General features: G+C 42.7%; 1 protein-coding gene across 1 annotated transcript in view; it reads right to left on the reverse strand.

The window, feature by feature from the left end:
* Positions 1-817: 817 nt before the first annotated feature.
* Positions 818-19,410, reverse strand: part of Ism1 (isthmin 1) — a 76,576-nt gene continuing 57,983 nt past the window's right edge. The window contains exons 5-8 of the mRNA XM_051183148.1: positions 18,394-18,658; positions 12,601-12,744; positions 9,412-9,501; positions 818-2,429 (exon numbers count right to left, since the gene is read on the reverse strand). Coding sequence (XP_051039105.1) covers positions 1,912-2,429; positions 9,412-9,501; positions 12,601-12,744; positions 18,394-18,658 — 1,017 coding nt within the window. The 3' untranslated portion in view covers positions 818-1,911. The remainder of the gene's footprint in view (positions 2,430-9,411; positions 9,502-12,600; positions 12,745-18,393; positions 18,659-19,410) is intronic.

The following is a 19,410-nucleotide window of genomic DNA, read 5'->3' on the forward strand; positions in this document are numbered from 1 at the left end:
TCTGTGGTCTATGGATCAAGATGTAGAAGTCTCAGCTCCTTCCCCAGCACCATGTCTGCCTACATACTGCCATGTCTTGCTATGATGATAACTGATTAAACCTCCAAAACTGTAAGTCATCCCAATTAAATGTTTTCCTTTATAAAAGTTGTGGTGATCACATCTCTTCAAAGCAATAGAAGCCCTAACTAACACACCAGGAATGGAAACAACCTTGAAGTCATGGATGTCATGATTTCACTAGACCCAAGATAAGTGACAAATGATTGTTTATTGGGGATCATTTACACAGAAAAAAAATATAAAGAACTATGGGAGTGCTTTTGTGCAGACCCTTTTTCTTGGGTCAGCCAATCTGGTAGAAACTAGCAAAAGCTTTTTTTGTAAGAGCACACTCTTACCAGAGAACTTGGGTGTGTGGTTAAGAATATCAAAGTCACCAGGGATACAAGGTATATGGTTTATGCTTTGTGACCTTTGGCTTCTCTCATCTGGCAAAAGAATAATTTACATTGTCCTGCATATTACTTGTGTTTTTGTATGTCTGGAGTAGCCTTCCCCATTTTAAGTCTTTGCTCTAGCTTGGTTTTCTTAGTTCTTGGTGAGAAAAAAAAATCATATGTGTGCCAATTATCTTGAGCTAATTGGTAGTTAGGGAGACGCACTTGATACCAATGATGCTATGACTTACGCTAGCCACCATAAGTCCATTTGCAAGTCTTTTATTTTCACCTGGGTTGAAGTTTTCTCCCCATGAAAGCCTTGCTTCCCTTGGAGTAGTTACAATATTTGTATCATAAATCAAGGATGCAGGTAACACATTTTATTATGATTTTATTATATATTTCTTTTCCTGGAGTTTTGCAAGAAAGATTGCATAAGAGCCAACTTTTCATCTGTCCTCCAGTTCTACCCCATAGAACAGGACCGTCCTACAACTGCACGATGCACAATATCCAATGACTCAATAAATACTTTACAAAAATAATGCAGGTTTTTTTTTTCTTAAAACATAAAAAAATAGGATTTCCCAGACTTCAGCTCCTACCACCCACCCCCTTTTATATTTATTTACTGGGAATATACTGGCGGAGAAAAGTTGTTATATTAAAATAAAATAGACAAAATGGGGCCCATATTATTTTCCTATTTATTTTGCTTTGTTCTTTTGGAAAGTGCCACTTCGGGCTTTACAAAGCCTGAGTTTCTTGCATCTTCTGAGCTCGTTGAGACACAGCAGAAATGCTGCTGCTGGGGCTCTATAGTAGAATCACACTGCTCATTTTGTTTAAAGCCATTTAGAACTGTGTCTTTGACTTAACTCTAAGCATTCACTTACTATCTACCCCTTCCCTAGTCTAAGACAAGGAAAGGTTTGAATCTGTGACTCCAGCAAATGCCCTGTGACTAAAGAGCACCCGGTGTAAGGTGGCTCTTTTTTCATTTTTATGCATCCCCACCACAATATTCCTTTTCTCTCCACTCCCCTAAGTCCTTTCCTTTTTGAGCTCTCTCAGAAGCGATTAAATAATTTTTACAAGGACAACTCCAGAGAAAAGGTTAAGCTTAAGTCACATTTGTATTAAATAAGTTATATATAAAAACTGCTTATAATGTTTACAACCTCAGTCTCTATGCTCTTGTGCACTGGATGGAGGCGGGAATGGAATCACACCCACTATGGCTACCAGGTTCCTCTTCTTGCCTACACAGCCACTAGAATGACTTCCAACACAGTTTGTAGGCAATGGACATAGCGGTCCCCCAGACCTGGTGCATACCCCTAGTTTACTTAGAAAAATATTCATGTGGAATATACAAATATACAAAAATGTGGATTAAAAAAAAAAAAAACAAAACTGGGTGACAGTTGGCAGATCAGTGCATTTGTGCCTCCAAACCAGTGGCGCGTTAGTACTCCCTGGCTTCTTGGAACTGTTTAATGTAGTCCTCATCAGAAGGGCTCTCTGTGCACTTCTGTCCGTTATTGGGAGGCCGGGCCTCATTATACCTGCTCCAGTCGCCCTTGCAGATTATCCAGGGTAGAACGTCCACTTTGTAGTGGAGCTCAGCAGAGAACTCAGTGCTGATGAGATTGGGTGTGCCTGCCCCTTTGCCCCTGGTGATGAGCTGCATGTTGTCACCATAGCAACAGTGCTGAGCAGCCAGTGTGGTACTCTCCAGGGACAGCATAGAGCGGATGCAGTACCGGGCAGTAGGCTTGTAGATCTCCAGTTTCTCCTTGGGCCCACTGGCATCCTTCCATCGGAAATCCTTGCGCTTGATGCGGTCAAAGATGTCAGCTGTGCTGTAAGCCACCTCGGTGGGGTAGGAACAGGGACAGCTGGGCAGGTCATTGATTACCTTGTGCATGTATTTCTTTAAGAACTCACTCTTGCAGCTCATCCATCGCTCACAGCTATCCATGTCTGAAAAAGAACAGGAAAACTCTAAGCACATGCTAAGCTTGCTGGGAAGATGACATTGCAGTCAACAGTGTCCTCCGTTAGCATCAGACGCCGGGCAGGTACCCATTACCACCACACATGGTGGTCATTCTCGTCATCCCTGAACTCGGCAGGTTTGTTTGAAAGACATCTTTCCAACTCCTTACTTTATAGTATGAGGGATTTCCAAACAAAGGACAGCAAAGACTAAGTCACTGACTGAATGACTACTAAAATCCCCTCACTCGTATTTAACTATTACTGCATTTGATCCACCTTTTAAAATTTTATTTTAAAATGTGTTATTATCCCTAAATTTAAAGAATCTCCAAAAAATGTCCAAATCAAACCAGATCTCAACAAAACCCCAATAAAACTCTGAAATATAACACAAACAAACAAAAAACAGAATATCATCACAGATAACCATAGCCTAATTATACATCCTAACACAATTAGCTAATTCAGAGAGCTGTATTGAATTTCTTAAATGAGTGGTAATGTGGTGGAAAGACCTCAAAGGACAATTTTATTTCTGCCTCTCACTGAATGGTTTAAAACATAACATAATTCAACTCCCAACTGTATGCAAATTCATAGGCTAAGATGCCCCAAAGGGGTGAGTGTGTAACTCAGAAACCAAAGGTGATATGTTTTGTTTTCAAAGCAGTAAGAAAAGGTTGAGTTAGTTGCAAATACTTAAGAATTTATGGATTCCACTTATATGTTGGTCAACTATTTTATTTGGTTATAGCGGCTTTTTTTTCTCTTTTGGGTATGGTTTTATTTTGTTTTCTTGGCTTTGGGAGGTTTGTTATATTAGGTTTTTGTTTTTTGAGAAAGAAGGTTGTGTGGATAGGAAGGGGGAGATGATCTAGAAGGACTTGGGGGAAGGGAAGAATATGATCAGAATATATTTTAATTTAAAGTTTGTTTTAAAATAAAAAATAATTTATAGATTCCAAGCTAATTGTGAATCCTGGCTTTCTTTAAGAACTGAGATTTGAATATATGCTGTTCTTTCATTGCCCCCTGGGAACAGCGACACTCTACTTGGACGGGACAGGATGTTCCCAGGTCAGCCTGGCTCTTGCCTGATCACACTCAGAGGATCTCATGGTCCTTCAGCTGTTTGGGTCAAGAGCATTTGATTCAGTGTATGTCTGTCAGACTCTGAGGTCAAGATGCCAGTGGAAGCAGACACTGGGAAAATGATAGCCAAAAGGAAGGGGACTTGATATAAGGTAGGGATCAAACAGATATATAGAGTCTCACTGTAACCCAGGAACTCAGAAAAACCTCCTTAGGATTCCCATTCAATGACAATGTCATACTTTATTTAAAGACTTTATCCCAGATCAAGCTTGAGTATATACATCTGTAATCCCAGCTGATCTAGAGACTGAGGCAGGAGAATCACAAGTTCAAGGCCTTCTTTGCCTACAGAATATGTTTAAGGTAAATCTTGTATAGAGAACAAGTCCAAGGCTAGCCTGATATACAGAAGGGCTTCAGGGTCAGCCTGGGCAACTTGGTGAGACCTTATCTTAAAATAACAAGTAAATGAAGCCTAGGCATATAAATAGGCCCAATGCCCATGATTCAAAGAACTTTGTCCCGGAAAACAGTCATATATATTAAAATATTTATTTATTTATTAAGTGTACAGTGTTCTACCTGAACGTATACCTGCACAGCAGAAGAGGGAACCAGATTTCATTATAGATGGTTGTGAGCCATCATGTACATTGCTGGGAATAGAGCTCAGGACTCCTGGAAGAGCAGCCAGTGCTCTTAACCTCTGAGCCATCTCTCCAGCCTCCCAAGAACAGCAATATTAAGAATCTATGTCCTCATCCCATCTTTACCTTACTGCAAAAGAAGCCCTGTTCACATTGGACTCATGAATGCTCCACCTCCACTTATGGGCTGTGAGTTCAGTTACAGACCTTCTTTTCTTTGTCCACGCGTAGTTGAACTACTTGCCCACACAGACTGATCAGAACAGAATGCATCTCAGCCAAATGTTACTCAGTCTCCCTCCTTTTTTTCAAGCCCCTGGACATTGGCCCTTCACTCTCCTGAGCTGGCACACAGCTTCTCCATTGGGGTCCCTTCTGAAAGCAGGTTGGCCGGCCCCAGGGTAGAACACCCTTTATCTTCTGTTCCACCTCCCACAGTTTCATCCTAGTCCCCACTGTTATACTTTGGATCTTAACTGTCCATCAATAGCCCACATATTGGTGGCTTGGTCCCCAGCCTGTGGCACTACAGGCAGGTAATGGAACTTATAGTGTGTGCCATTGAAAGGCGACCTGGAATGACAGTCCCTTTCATTGTCTCTTTTCCCTCCCGGTTGCCATGAGGTTAACAGCCTCTGCCATCACCTGTTCCCTCACCATGATGTTCTGCTTTGCCACAGGCCCAAAGGCAATAGGCCAAATGCCATGTACTGGAACTAGAGGCCAAAATAAACCATTCTTCTTTTAAGTTGTTTCCTCTTTCAAGTACTTTTCCCATTGACAGGAAGCTGCTTCATGGACACACCACTGGTTCTTTCTGGATTCATTTACTTCTCCATGACAGAAAGCCCTGTTTTCCTAAACCTAGACATTCTTATGTTTGTTGTTGTTTTGGAGACGGTCTCATTGTGTGTCCTAGGCTGGCCTGGAACTCACTTCGGCCTCTGAATGCTGGGATTACAGTTATGTACTACAATACTTGGCTTTCTTGTCAAAAAAAAAAAAAAAAAAAAAAAAAAAAAAAAAAAAAGCAAAGCAAAACAAGCAAACAAAACCAAAACATTACAAAACTGAAATGACATGTTATTTCTAGTAGGGTAAGTCAGGAATAGTTTTGGGTATTTGTGACATCATGCTGATCATGAGCCATGGTAGGATTGGTGGTGGCCAGACGTCTTCAGAGCTCCCAGAAGAGAGCTTGCTGTTGTGTACTTGCTGACCATCTCCTATCACCAAGGTCTTGGAGGTCAAGATGACAAAGCATGGAGGAAGCCCTGCTGTCTGGCTCCCCTCCGGGTCCCCTCAGCCTGACATTCCCTGTTGGACAGGGCTTTGAGTTTTTTGATTTTCTTCCTTCCTGATTCTCCTTTTGTCTTCCTTCAGCGTCATACCGTTACCTTGTATGTTCTCTCCTATCTAGTATGTGCTTCTTGTAGAACCCAAATTGATACAAGCTTCAGCAGCAGAGGTAGGAGGAGGCAGGGGAGGGTCTTCCGCTAAGCATTAATTGTAAAAGCTAAACCAGCAATAAACACATCTGATGGGGGATTAGACTAATGGCTTAATGCACTTGCTACTAAGTATGATGACTCAAATTCAGGTCCCCAGCACCAATGAAAAGGCTGGGTGAAACAGCATGTTTGTAATCTCAACACTGGGTTGTATAGTAGAGACAGGTAGGTCATGGAGAATCTCAGGCTAGTTGAAATAATGAGCTCCTGATTCTGTGAGAGACCTAGTCTCAAAAAGTTAAGATGAGTCTCAAAAAGTTAAGATGGAGATCATCTGATACTGACTTCTGGCTTCCTCATGTACACACATGGGCAAACACACATACCCACCCACCCACCCACACCCACACCCACACCCACACCCACACCCACCCACCCACACACACACACACACACACACACACACACACACACACACACACACGGGGAGGGGAGAGAGAGGGAGAGAGAGAGAAAACACAAAATTAGGATGAATGGGGCAGAGGACACTTCATCTCTGGAGTAGAAGGTACAAGAGAACAAGGCACCAGGCAATGGAGCTCTTACTCAGTTTAGGCTTGTTCAGAGGGAGTCACTGAGTACAGTGAAATATGTATCAACTGAGCTGTGCAGCAAGAAAACTGACCCAGTGCTAAATTTGGTAAAAGCACAGGAAAATATGCTTGGTGGTAACAGCAGGTTGGATCAAGAGGAGTCAGTTGTTAGACTTCAGAGGCTTTGAAGTCTAGGGGTAAAGAGAGTAAGGCAGAAGAAATGACTCTAGTTTTGAGTCAAATGCCGGGGAGGCTGGTCCAGTTATGAGTGGGATCACATGGTCAGGACATAGAGTCGGCTGGGGAATGTGCATCTCTCATCAGTTAAATGGGGAAGGGAGAGATGGGAGATTTTTCATGAGTCCACAGAGATCTGGTGTGAGATTAGGTTATCATATTTAACCTGGATGGGATTAAAACCCAACTTCTTAGAAGCTTTGTGATCATAGACAAGTCATTTCAACTTACTGAGCTTCAATTTTCTAATTGTCAAGTTGGCATGAACATAGGACTTCTCTGATGAGCTTGGGATGGAGACTCAGAGTCAGGGGATGTGAAGTGAACAGTTCACTGTTCTGGGTAGGGCCATCTGGCATACACAGTGGCTCCTTTCGTCTCTGAGTCCTAAGATTTTGTGGCTATGTCCTCATGTCTGCACAGTCACTCAGAGTGGGACAGTTCTATCTTGGGTAATACCTGTGAAGTCACAGGCTTTCCTTGGAAGGACAGGACTTTCAGAAACGAAGTTCAGGAGTACCCAGAAAATGATATTATATTTTCCAAGGTGGGGGACTACTGTAATTCCTGCACTTACAGGACATTTTTTGACTGTTTTTTAATTTTTTTAAAAAAATGTACTTATACAGTGTTATGGGAGTGCTTGAATTTGTCAGATAGTAACATACTGGATTCTGCAGTCATTTTGCAAGATGTAATATCTCATGCTATTTTATAGACAAGAAAACTCAAGGTAGTGGTAGCTTAAGTAACTTGATCATGTTTTCAGTCCCTGCTTTTCTCATTTACTGTTTGCCCTTCTATGTCTCCATCCCATGATGATCTTGTGCTGATCCATGTAGACCATATCAATAGGCTCTTCATGCCTGATTTCTATCTGGATTGCCCTGTGGGAAGACCCATCAGGTGGGAAGAGAATAGTTAGGACAATTCCCTGACTGGTTTCTCTCTCAGTGCACATTGTCTGCATCCTTTGGAGAGCTGGGACTGTAGTCAGGTGACTCTATGAGCTGTGCTTACTGCTCCCACCCTGATCCCGTTGGGTCAAGAATGGTAAGGGTTCTCCATGGTTTCCAGTCTTGGGGTTCTCCTATTGCTTCATATGTACTCTGTTCAAGGCTTTACAAATAAATGGTCCTTCACCAAATATTCACCAATTGCCTACACTCAATGTACTCAATTCATTTTTTGCCTGGACTCTGGCTGAAATAGCTCTTAGTTCTGGTATCCTTAGCCATGCATTGGATGTGGCCTTGTGCCTCACCGTGTACAAAAAGGTAAAAGGTGCTTGCCTATGAAAGGAGAGATGAGGGGACGTGAGAAGTTCTCTGCCCATCAAAGACCACGTCTTCTGTTCTTCTATTTTATGTAAAACTCCTTTAAAGTTAGTTGAGAAAATAAACCCAGTGTTTGTAGGCAGCTCTTGTTAAAGATAACCCACTGTGTATGCGAGGCAAGGGATGAGGCCCTGTTATCACAGAATTTCTAAACTGTCCTGAGTTTGCCTTACAGACAATGTTTAAATGGACTTGTTGTAAAAATAAACTATGAACAAGAATTGTAAAAATTAAGGTATATTTTAGCTAAACCAGATCTGGGATCTGCCTTGGCAAATCAGCCCACCTGATTTTCAGTCTGAGGAGATACCACAGACTTGAGTTTATGAGAGAATTTTCATGGACAAAAGAAGCAGGTTGGAAGGGATCTCTTTTATAAAACACAGAGGAAATAGCTTGATATTCACCTCAGAGTGGTTTAGGCATGGCTGCCCCTATCTTTTAGGAAAAAAATTATTAGTTCTTTGATAATTTTGTACAATATGTTTAGATCATATTCACTGCTCCTACTCATCCCCCTCCCCTCCTAATTGTCAAATCCCCTCTTTTTCCCATTAAGACCAATTTGTGCCATCCAAATATTCTTGACTATGTGGTCTTCAACTTGCTAGAGGCAACACTCTTAAAGAAAAGGGACCATCCTTCTCCCTGCAGCTTTCTGCTATCAATGCCTCCCCAGCTGAGGTGGTGATGGTGGGATGAGGCAGGACTGTCATTGCGCTGTCCATTACTTCCCTCTGATGACGACGCTCTAGCTCTTTATTATGTCTTTTCATAAGAGTTCTGACACTGTTCTTTTCAGTATTTCTCTATTTTCTAGACTATCGTACTTAGATTGTCCACTGTCTCCTGTAGTTCTCCGAGAAAGAGAAGATTAAATCTCAAAATAGTTGGGCTAGGAAAAATAAAAGAGATTTTAGGCCTGCTCAATTTTGTCTGAGAAGATACCGCAGACTTGAGTTCACAGAAGAATTTTCGAGGATAAAAGAAATGGGATGGAAGGAATCTGACTCTCTTACAATGTGGAATGGTATCCAGAAGCAAATGAAGCTGTGCTGAAAAGCAAGCTCGTACCTGAGTGTGTGCTTTCTGCTGTGTTCATTTAGGTTGTTGCTTCTGAGCTAGTGCTTTCTACTAGAGATGTGAGAAGCACAGAAAAAAAAAAAAAAAAAAAAAAAAAGTACTGAAGTCCTCCCTGACCCACAATGGAAAATTCTTGGAAAGGAGGGAAGTACATAATATTGAGAAAACGTCCTCCCCTCTCCTCTCCTCTGCTGGAGATTTTGTTTTACTGGATGCTGAGTGAGGGTGATAGGCTTATTTTGTACTAGGAGCAGGGTCAGCTCAACTTGCCTAACTTAAGAGGCTTTGCAGTTTGCTCACAGAGGTTCCCTATGGCTCAGCCTAGTCTGGTATTGGAGGGGTGAGGTTTCTCTTTCATGCCTGGAGTCTAGTCAGTGAGCAGAAAATCTGTTGGGAGCACTGGACCCTCAAAGGGGAAAAGGAAACATTTTCATGGGTCCAAGGATGACACTGCAAAGGCAAAATGAATCTCCAAAGCACTGAACCAATATTTGGATTTTAGAAAAGGGAAAAACTCTTACCAACTTCAAACAACTTGGTGGCATTAAACTCCTCACTTCCCGCAAGCAGACTCACTTCCGTGGCTGCTGTCCTGAAAGTGTCTTCAATTCCTAAACACAGACAAGAGCTCATTTTTCCCTCAGATTTATGGAAAAATTCACCGCCACCCCCTCAAATACATAACAAATATACCTGAACAAAGCCTTTTTGTATTCATTACTACTCATGGGTAGAAACTTGCCAACAGAGGAAACAGTAAAAGCAGGTAGCAGTGCATAAAACATATTAAAACTCCAGATACTATTCACAGCACAAAATCAGATCCAAATGTGCCTGCAATGAGTCCCACAGACTTACCTATTTGCCTTGGAGATGAGAGGTGGGTGGTGGTGGGGGGGGCACTTGTCAGGGTGGCTGTCTGGTGAATGACAAACTAAACCAGAGGCAGTGGAGTGCTCAGGACCTTCTTTTCAATGGCTGACTGCCTGGGTTTAAATCACTACTAGTTGTGTGGAGCTGGGCAGGACACTTCATCTTTGTGTGCCTCAATTTTCATTTTTCTGAATTCAGAAGAATTAAGGGGCACCTCTCCTCGGCAGAGTCAATTGAGTTATGAGTGAGTATCGGGAGAGCACCTCCCAGAAGGGGAAGTAGAAGCTCATGTTTCCAGCTTCATTGGTTGTCTAGTGCTAATCGTATTGATGCTCCAGAAAGGGGGCAAAGAGAAACTGTTACTTACTATAAGGAACTGAATCCTGTCTGCCTCAACCCTTTGAGCTCCCTTAAACCTTCCCTCAAAATGACCACACCCAATGCAGACTCAGCAAGCTAAATCATGAGAAAGAGGAAAGAGTAGAGGCTAGCAGCTTTTTGGGGGGGGCAGGGGTAGTGGGGGATGGTGGGGATGGTGGGGTGACCCTAGCTTCACTAATGAGCTGGACTATATTCCTTTAAGAGATGGCTCTGATTTTGTTAGGTCCCTCAAGCAAGGGCTGGCCTTGGGACATGATTGTAAGAAATATTTATTTTTATTTGTGTATGTGAGTGTGTATATGCTATGTGTGTTCAGGTGTCTGAGAAGGCCAGAAGAGGGTATCAGATTGCTGGGACCTGGGGTCTCAGGTGGTTCCGAACTGCCTGACATAGGTACTGGGAACTGAAAGTGCATCAGGTGCTTTTAGCCACCAAGCCATCTCTCCAGCCCCCAAGGGGTCATACTTTCATAGGATAGTCATTACCAAGTCTACAAGACCTTGTCTATTCCATACTTCCAGCAAAGCAGAGGACTCGACACACCAAATAAGAAAGGAGACCCTGCTGAAAGTAATCATTTATATCCAAAGGAACCCTTGAAGCTGGAACCTCCTAAAGCAGGAAGGCTGGGAAGACTGAAGTGGACAAGGGCGGATGAGAAGAAAATGCATGCACAGGCTTTCTAGCTGCAGTGTTCTTAGTGGTCCTGGTACCCTAAAAGGAAACATGCGAAATGGCAGCAGGGGAGAACCTTCTCCTGACAAGAAATCCAAATTTACTGCCTTGGCTCTGTGTGCTTGCTCTGTCTGTGTCCATGTGTGGCTGAGCCAGAGGCCTTCCTTCATGGCGAAGGTGGAAGAGTATGGAGTCAGACAGCATGGATTCCAATTCCATTATTTCTATTTGTTGCTGGTTTAGGGCTTCAGTTGCCACAAATGCCAAATAACTACAATGATAAAGTGCTGCTCCAGGGGGCATTGTTTTGAGAACCAAATGAAATAACACACCTAAAAGTCATGGAAGTTTCATTGACATTGAATTACTCAGAACAGTCCCATACTCTTTATTAGCATTTTTCTTCAACTCTTTACCTTCCTCTCTTTTGCTTGGTGCCAGGGAATCTAATCCAGGACCTCACACATCGCTAGACAAACACTCCCTTTCTCACCCCTAGACACTCTTCCTGTCCTCCACCTCAATATCGTTTGTTCTTCACAGTCCTCTTGTTTTCCTCATGTCCTTCCCGATTGTCACCTTCTTCACTCATGGGATTATTTAATACTTTTTTCCTACCCATCCCAAACCCACCACAGCTCAGCTCATTGCATGGGGCACAGGGAAGATTAGAGCAGCTAGAATGTCTGCAAAGGGATAGCATGGAGCTAGGGCCACCACTTCTTACATTTCAACTTCATTTTCTCCGCATACCCTTTGCCAGCAAACACCTCACTCCAGCTCTCCCCCCACCCTGCCTCTGGAAATCCTTCTGCTTCCGCTCTTGTTCTTGTTTTGGTCCAAATATCCCTGGTTTGAAAAGAGAATGTCTAAGAGGAGAAAAAGGAAGTCTGGGGTATGGGGATCAGATTTTTAGTCTTTTAAATTTTTCAATGAAGTCATTTGGAATGTGTGGTTTCATGAAAGGGCCCAGGATATTACTGTAGGCTGGTAGTCTCCCTGGCAATGAGAACACAGTAAAACTATGGGCCAGGGGGTGATAAACTTTGTGTAAAGGACCAGGACACACATAGTGCAGAATTGCCTCTGTTCCTCCTGTTTGATCCCTTTAACAATGAAGGGCTTACATAAATAGGCCATAGGCTAGATTTTGATAAACCACTATAACTTTGACAACCGCAGTCATGATTATTGTTTAGTCTCAACACGGTTCCCCATCAAGTTAGCAATTAATTTAATTTTTAAGGCACCAGTACTACAGTACAAGGTCACAATTAAATGCTAAGTTGCAGCAGGTTGTTTCATGGGAAGCCTCGGCAACTTTCATGTATTACTGACAAGATTGACTCATGGTTTTTACTGAGAATGAGAGTCCACTCATGCTGGCATCCTTATAAGACATGAGTTTTTCAGGTCATGGCAATCTTCCAGTAAAGTCGCAAACTGACCAGAGTCCCTCCTTCAAGTTAAGTAAGTACAATATGGCACTAACCTTTAAGTCATAGCCACTGCCATTGTGCTTAAGACTTAGGAAATCTATCTATCCACTAAGTTTATCAGCTATTTCTAGTTGCCCCATTTTGGTCAAAAGATTTATGAGGACAATGAGTACCTTTTAAATAATAAATAATAATAGAAGAGAAGAGAAGGCTTCTACAGAATCTGGTCTTGCTTTGACCTTATGGTCCCCATTGTCTACCAGTCTAATTTACTCTGGTAAATTCAATCACCATGAATGAAAAACATTCCCCTTGAACTTAGAGCCACAGCCTCACAATTACCTGGGCAGTTTGGACGGTCACAAGTCCTCGATTCTGTTGCAATGCATGCATAGCCACAAGAACGGGTCCGCTTCTGGTTGCCATTTCCACAGGTGACGCTGCAGACAGACCAGAGACTCCAGTCACCCTCACCATCTGTGGAATCTGGAAGGGAGTCAGGGAGATGGTCGTCATCCCCACTTGAAAAGTTGCCAAGTCTCATGTTCAAGTTACCTGTTGGCCCTGTACTCTTCCACTTGCATCATTTTCACTCCAAAAGGGATTGGTCCAGTCTGAGCTCAAAGGCTTACAGCTGTGGGTTCATGTCAGAGCTCAGCCTTGTGAAGACCGAGAGGGTTGCAGCACTGTGTTGAAATATACATGACTAGGACCTAACCCTTGGGACAAACCTTTCCTCCTTGTGGGGTGGGGGATAGGAGAAATAAAGAAGTTGAGATCTAGAAAGGGAGGGGACAGGGTGAGGGGGATGAAGAGCAATGCAGGGGGAAGGAAAAGAGAGACAGAGAAGAGAAAAGAAGAGAAGAGGAGAAGGGACGAGAAGAGTTCTACAGAATCTGGTCTTGCTTTGACCTTATGGTCCCCATTGTCTTCCAGTATAATTTACTCTGGTAAATCCAAACACCATGAAAGAAGTCCAGGCTGATGAACACATTCAATATTGGTAAGACGCCACCAAAAAGAATGGGGTGACATAAAAACACTTCACAATGAAAGGGAGCCTCCCAATATTTCTGTGTAGAAACTGAATGTAGCTGAAGCCATCAAGAGTAGACCTGCCCAGTGGTCTGGACTTCCTGAGCCACTAAATCATGAAAAATAATGACTGCTATTTTTTTCAGTTGTTAAGTATAGGATTGTTTTTATACAGTAGCAAATAACCAACATACTAATGATAAATGTAAAAATATCCTTTGAGGTCATTATTCAACATCTGGCCAATGAATATCAGTTGACCTCTCACTCTAAGTCGAGGATAATTCTAGGTATGTGGGATATAGTATTAAGAATAGTTTTTCTCATCATGTTGGAATGAATAATGAATATAAAGTAGTAAATTATATAGTGTGTTAGAAGTTATGAATGACATGGGAAAATAAGAAGTAGACCACACAAGGGGGTGGGCTGGAGAGGGCTGGGGATGTAGGTACATTATCAAAGTTGACTTTTTCTCTTATTAGAGGTAAATATTAACAAAAGTCTGGGAGTGTCTGGGGGCTTGTCAAGGGTTATCAGATTAACAGAAAGGAAAGCTTGGGTTGTAGCATCAAGCCCTACATCTCCAACGCATGACTTTCTTCAGTAGCACCATCCCATAATAACTTCTCCTGGCTTATGTACAGCTTCCAATAACCTTGGGGCTTCTATAAGTGCCAAGCATGGGGCTACAGTCATGTGCCTTGAAGGGATGAGATACCCTTCATTCATAATAGGTTGTGATGGTTGTTATTATATAGACCCAGCAAGATTGTTCTCCACACGTTTTCACCCAATCATGGGTCCTGTGCCAGCTGCCAAGGCCACTGTTTACACAGTGCTGACTCTGAAGGCACTCTGGGCTATCTCACAGGGCTGCTGAACCCTCTCAGCCTACTGTTCAGAATGTGTGTGAGTGTGCATACATGTATGTGCGTGCATGTATGTGCATGGATGAGTCTCTGTGTGTGTACACGACATTGTAATGGCCACTTCCCTAACTGAATGAAAAGTTACTCCTGGCATACCTACCTTCAGAAGCATCATCTCTACCTCCTTTCATCGAAATACCTTTTTCAAAATTTGATTTTTTTTCTAAGAAACAGTTTTCCAACCACATAGGCAGCCAGACATATAAAGCTTCTTTCTGTTTTACATTAGGGAAGCGGGCATCATTTTTCACTGTGAACCTCTCTATTGTCTCCTCTGGGGTATCTACCCAGCAGGGCTGGAGGGACAAGTTGCTTCCAGAGAGAAAAAAAAGTATGAGTTAGAATTGTCACTGCTGTCTCCCAGAATTCTGCAGACATGCCTGGAACAATTGCATGCCTGTCAGTGATGCCATCTATATGTAGTGAATTATATTACATATGCACACACTGCATTTTTAACTTGCACACACAAATAGGGGCAGGTCTGTTAAAGGGAGCAACAAGAGGCACAAACAAATATTCTCATATTTTCACATCATAAGAAGAGAGAGGGTAAGTTTGAAAAGCAAACATTACCTCATGCAGATAGAAGCCATGTCACTTGCGGAGGGAATAGCAGCTCATAAGATAAAATCCAGTGAGGCCAACTGTTGTACTGCTGGATTTTATAAAAAGCAAAGGGGCCTCTGCTATCCAGAAACCTCCTGCAGCCCTTCCTTTTCATTTCATTAAGGGCAAGAACTCATATGGGACAATGTTACTCAACTTGAGGACTTAGCATAAGCTGGACTCCTCGCTTCGCTTTTCTGGATCTAAATGACTATTAGTTTCTTTTTATTGCTGTGATAAAACACTGACCAAAATCAGTTTAGGGGATGGTGTAGTTCATCTTATGGCTCACAGGTTGTAATCCATCACTGAAGGAAGTCAGGGCAGGGGCTCAAGGCAGGAACCTGGAAACAGGAGCTAAAGCAGAGGCCAGGAGCACTGCTTACTGGCTTGCTCCCCATGGCTTGCACAGCCTGCTTTCTTATTTTTCCTTTCTTTTTTCCCTTCCCTTCCCTTCCCTTCCTTTCCTTTCTTCTCTCTCTCTCTCTCTCTCTCTCTCTCTCTCTCTCTCTCTCTCTCTCTCTCTCTCCAAGATAGGGTTTCTCTGTGTAGCCTTAGATATCCTGGAACTCACTCTGTAGAACAGACTGGCCTTGAACTAACGGAGATTCACCTGCCTCTGCCTCCTGAGTGCTGGGATCAAAGGTGAGTACCACCACCACGTGGCTTCAGCCTGCTTTCTTAATCAATCCAGGACCACCTGCTCACTATTAGCCTATCCATGTCAGTCATTAATCGGAAAATGCCCTCACAGAATGCCCACAGGGTAGTCTGATGGGGGCAATTCCTCAGTTGAGTTTCTCTTTTCAAAGTCAACTATAGCTTGTGTCAATTTGACAAAACCTACATAGCATAATGATGAAATGCTAGTGCTGCATCAGAGTGTGTGGGAAATGATGCTCATAAATCCTTTCTCTATGTCCACTTACAATGGGATGATGGCAAATAGGATGCAAGCAAAGACCTGCAAGATGTTTAAGCATGTAGACTTGCTTTTTAGTTGGAGGGAACTATTCTACTACCATGCAAAGAGCCCAAGGAAGTTAAGGGCCAGGAGAAGAGAGGCTCTGGCCAACTCAGTACTTGTAATTGCCTAGCTGAGCCCCTTCATTGTTAGTGAGGTCATTAGAGATTATTCAGGTCCAGCAGGCCAGCCCATATCAGCTCAGATGAACATTCTAGTCAACCTGCAAACTCCTAAGAGAGAACCCATCTTATGTTGTTTGTAGCTGCTAAATTGGACTGGGGGTAGTTTCTTGGTTGTTTTTCTTTGTTTGTTGAGACAGGAGCTAATTATGCAATCTGGGCTGGCTTCAAGTTCATGATCCTCCTGCTCACGCCTCCAGAATGCTAAGATTGCATGGAGTAGTTCTAAAATCTGTTAGAAATATGCCTATCTGTCCTAAAATATTCTATCTATAAGCAGCCATCAATAACTTATTTTTACCGGTAGGTGGCTTCCTTCAAATTCTTAACTGCTCACAAATTAGCCATGTGATTAATCATTTCTATGGGGGAGCAATCTTCTAGGAAAATCTGCACTATCTTAAGGCCTCTATCACACACTGATCCAGTTAAGTATCCAGCAAAATCCTTCCCAGGGATTCCTATTTCATGAGGTCAACAGGCAGAATGGGATTTCAGGCTGGAACACATCTTTCTAGGGAGAAACCCTCTCTGTTTTAATGCCCGATGGAGAAGTTGTGATATATGTAACAGAAGGTAAGCTTAATTTACGATGTTGAAAACACAAGTGAGGATACTGTATGTTGGCTAAACTGGGAGGGAGAAGAAAACTTGCCTCAGCTACAATAATTGCAAAGGCAACAATTACAACAAGAACAAACTGTTCCTGATAATATTTCTGTGGCATTTTGACAGTCCAGTGACATCAAAGGGCTCAAAGAAGGAAGGCAATCCTCACCATTACAATGAGCCAATAGCTGGTGTTCATAGATGCTATCTGGTGTGGTAAAACCTTTCTTTTACAGTGTCAGGGCAGCTGAGCTTTGTGGACCAGTTCTAGCATAGGGGCCACAGAATTGACAGGTATGGCCTGGAAGTAGTCACTGGGAATCCAGCATCACTAGTCCTGCGTGTTCATGGCTACATTAAGCTTCTAGGATAAGTCTGTGGCAGGAAGAATTATACTCCTTATATGAATAAGGAAACTGAGGCTTTTAATAAGACTTAAGATAATTATGGATCTACACACAGCTCAGACTCAGCATAATATCTGAGCATTATATCTGAGGTCTGTATATCCCCACCACACTCTGTTATCTATCCTGCCTTCTGGCAACACTGATTCTGGCCAAAGTTAGCCTCCCTTTTCTAAGGTACTGATGATACAGCCATAATGAATATTACAAAGAAAACTCCAAGAAAAAAAAAAATAAAAAAGACTGTGAAATAGGCTGTTACAATTACACCATGACAAGTTAGAAAATTCCAAAGAACTGAATACTAATGAAGGTACCGATGAGCAATGCCCACCCAACTTAACTGTGGTCAGTTTAGGGAATGGAAAACTACCATGTATAGAAAAGTACTTGCTTGGATCTCTGTTTGAGATGCTCTGCACAATTCTTGTATTAGGTGCTTTTGCTATGATAAGACACCATGACCAAGGCAACTTAATAAAGTTTATTTGGGCCTTATTGCTCCAGAGTGTTAGAGTCCATGATGAAGGAACCTTGAGCACACAGATGGAAGTAGTAGGAAGCAGGGGACAGGAGCAGCAGGGGGGAGCTCATAGACCTGAGGCCGAAAGAACACCCTGGAGGGATGTGGCTTTTGTAACCTCAAGGTCATCCTGAGTGATATACTTCCTTCAATCAGACCGCAACTCCCAATTCTTTCTAGCAGTTACCAACTGGGGACCAAGTACTCAGATATCTGAGATGGACGGGGTGGGACATCTCATCTAAACCTCTAAACCACAAGGGCCACAAGAACATAACACCAGGGGCATTTGTGACACATCAAATTTTCATTTGAAGGAAGAAAGAGGGAGAATCATTGTGACAGAATGGATCTGAGATCCCTCCACCCTGTCTTTCATCTTAACTTAAGTAAGAAGGGAACTTTTACTATTTTAATAAAAATAATTTAGTAATCATTGATTTGAAAGATTCCTATTACCTTATGAACCTAGTAGTCTCAACTTAGGGTTATGACATTTACAGTAGAGGGGGGAAGCTTGCTTTAACAATCTGTGACATAAGTTGTTCACGTGGGTCCTCAAGGACCACTCCAGTAATATCAGGCATGACGTGCTTCCTGGTTACAGGAAGCAACTGTACACATCTAAGAAATATAGGGAAGGTGATTTGATGATTTATTCATCTTTAGAAATAAAATTAAATTGTTCCCAAAAAAATGTGGCTGTGGATGGCTCCACAGGGCTTCTGTGGACACATCCTTTTTGAGGTATGCCTCGTAGAAGACTGAAAACCACATACTGCAAACTGGGTTTTGTTTGGCCTCATGACTGTGAGGCCTTATCATCTTCATTTACTCTCCCCACCAATTTTATATTACTGGGTAGTAAACTCACCATATTCTGGCTGCTCTTTGGTTTCAAAAGTCCGGTGGCCTGGGGCTGGATGGTCCCACCCCCTAGGAACACTGAGGAAGTTGCTGTCATCAGAGGTACTGTCATACTTGTAGTCCTGATCCCCGCTGTTTGTCCTGGTCAAGGACAAGGACCTCTGCCACCAGGCCCGCCAATCAGGAGCTGCGACTGGCCAGCTGGGTTTATTCTCTGCATGCTGATCTTTTTCTGCTTCAGAATCAGGACCGTCAACCACCTCTATGGTGACCTGAGGAATTCAGAACAGGTCAGATCAATGGCGAATTGATCAAGCTGGAAAGAAGGTCTAAGAGTGCTAAAGAAAAGCATGGCTGCATCCCTTGTGAAAGAAGCTGCAGTTACACGGTGATAGAGAATGCAAGACATTCAGGAACGGCCCACACCAACTCCATGACTAGAAGAAGTATGGCCTCAGATAAGCAAAAGGCTAGACATGACTGGGTTCTTGGTTTACTGATAACCAAATTGTTGATAAGCCTATCACTGAAGGAACACTGTCTGTGTTCCTCATGTACTGAAAGAACAGCCACAACAAAGCATAACTTATTGGTCAGGTGCCTTATAACCCACATTCCTGCACATAAGCCATACATATTTCCCATCAACAGGTAGAGTCTATTTTCATTTCCTGTCCCCTGGGCTGCCTCATGAGTTACTTGGTCCAGTTGAATGGAAATAAGTGACACTCACTGGGTTGGGGGAGATGATTCAGTGAAGACTGGGGAGATAGATCAGAGGGTAAAGTTGTCTGTTGAGTAAGTGTGAGGACTGGGCTTCCAAACCTGAGCACCACCATGAATGCCCGGCAGGGTGGCCTATTTGTAATCACAGCTCTTGGGAGCCAGAGACAGGACATTTCCCCAAGTGAGCTGGTTAGCTTGACTAACTGAATTGGAGAACTCTGAGTTCAAGTTACAGACTCTGCCTCAGTATAAAAGGTAGAAAGTGATTGACAAAAACACCCAACATTAATGTCTGGTT

This window comes from Phodopus roborovskii, unplaced genomic scaffold (assembly GCF_943737965.1).
Source record: "Phodopus roborovskii unplaced genomic scaffold, PHOROB, whole genome shotgun sequence".
Lineage (NCBI taxonomy): Eukaryota > Metazoa > Chordata > Mammalia > Rodentia > Cricetidae > Phodopus > Phodopus roborovskii.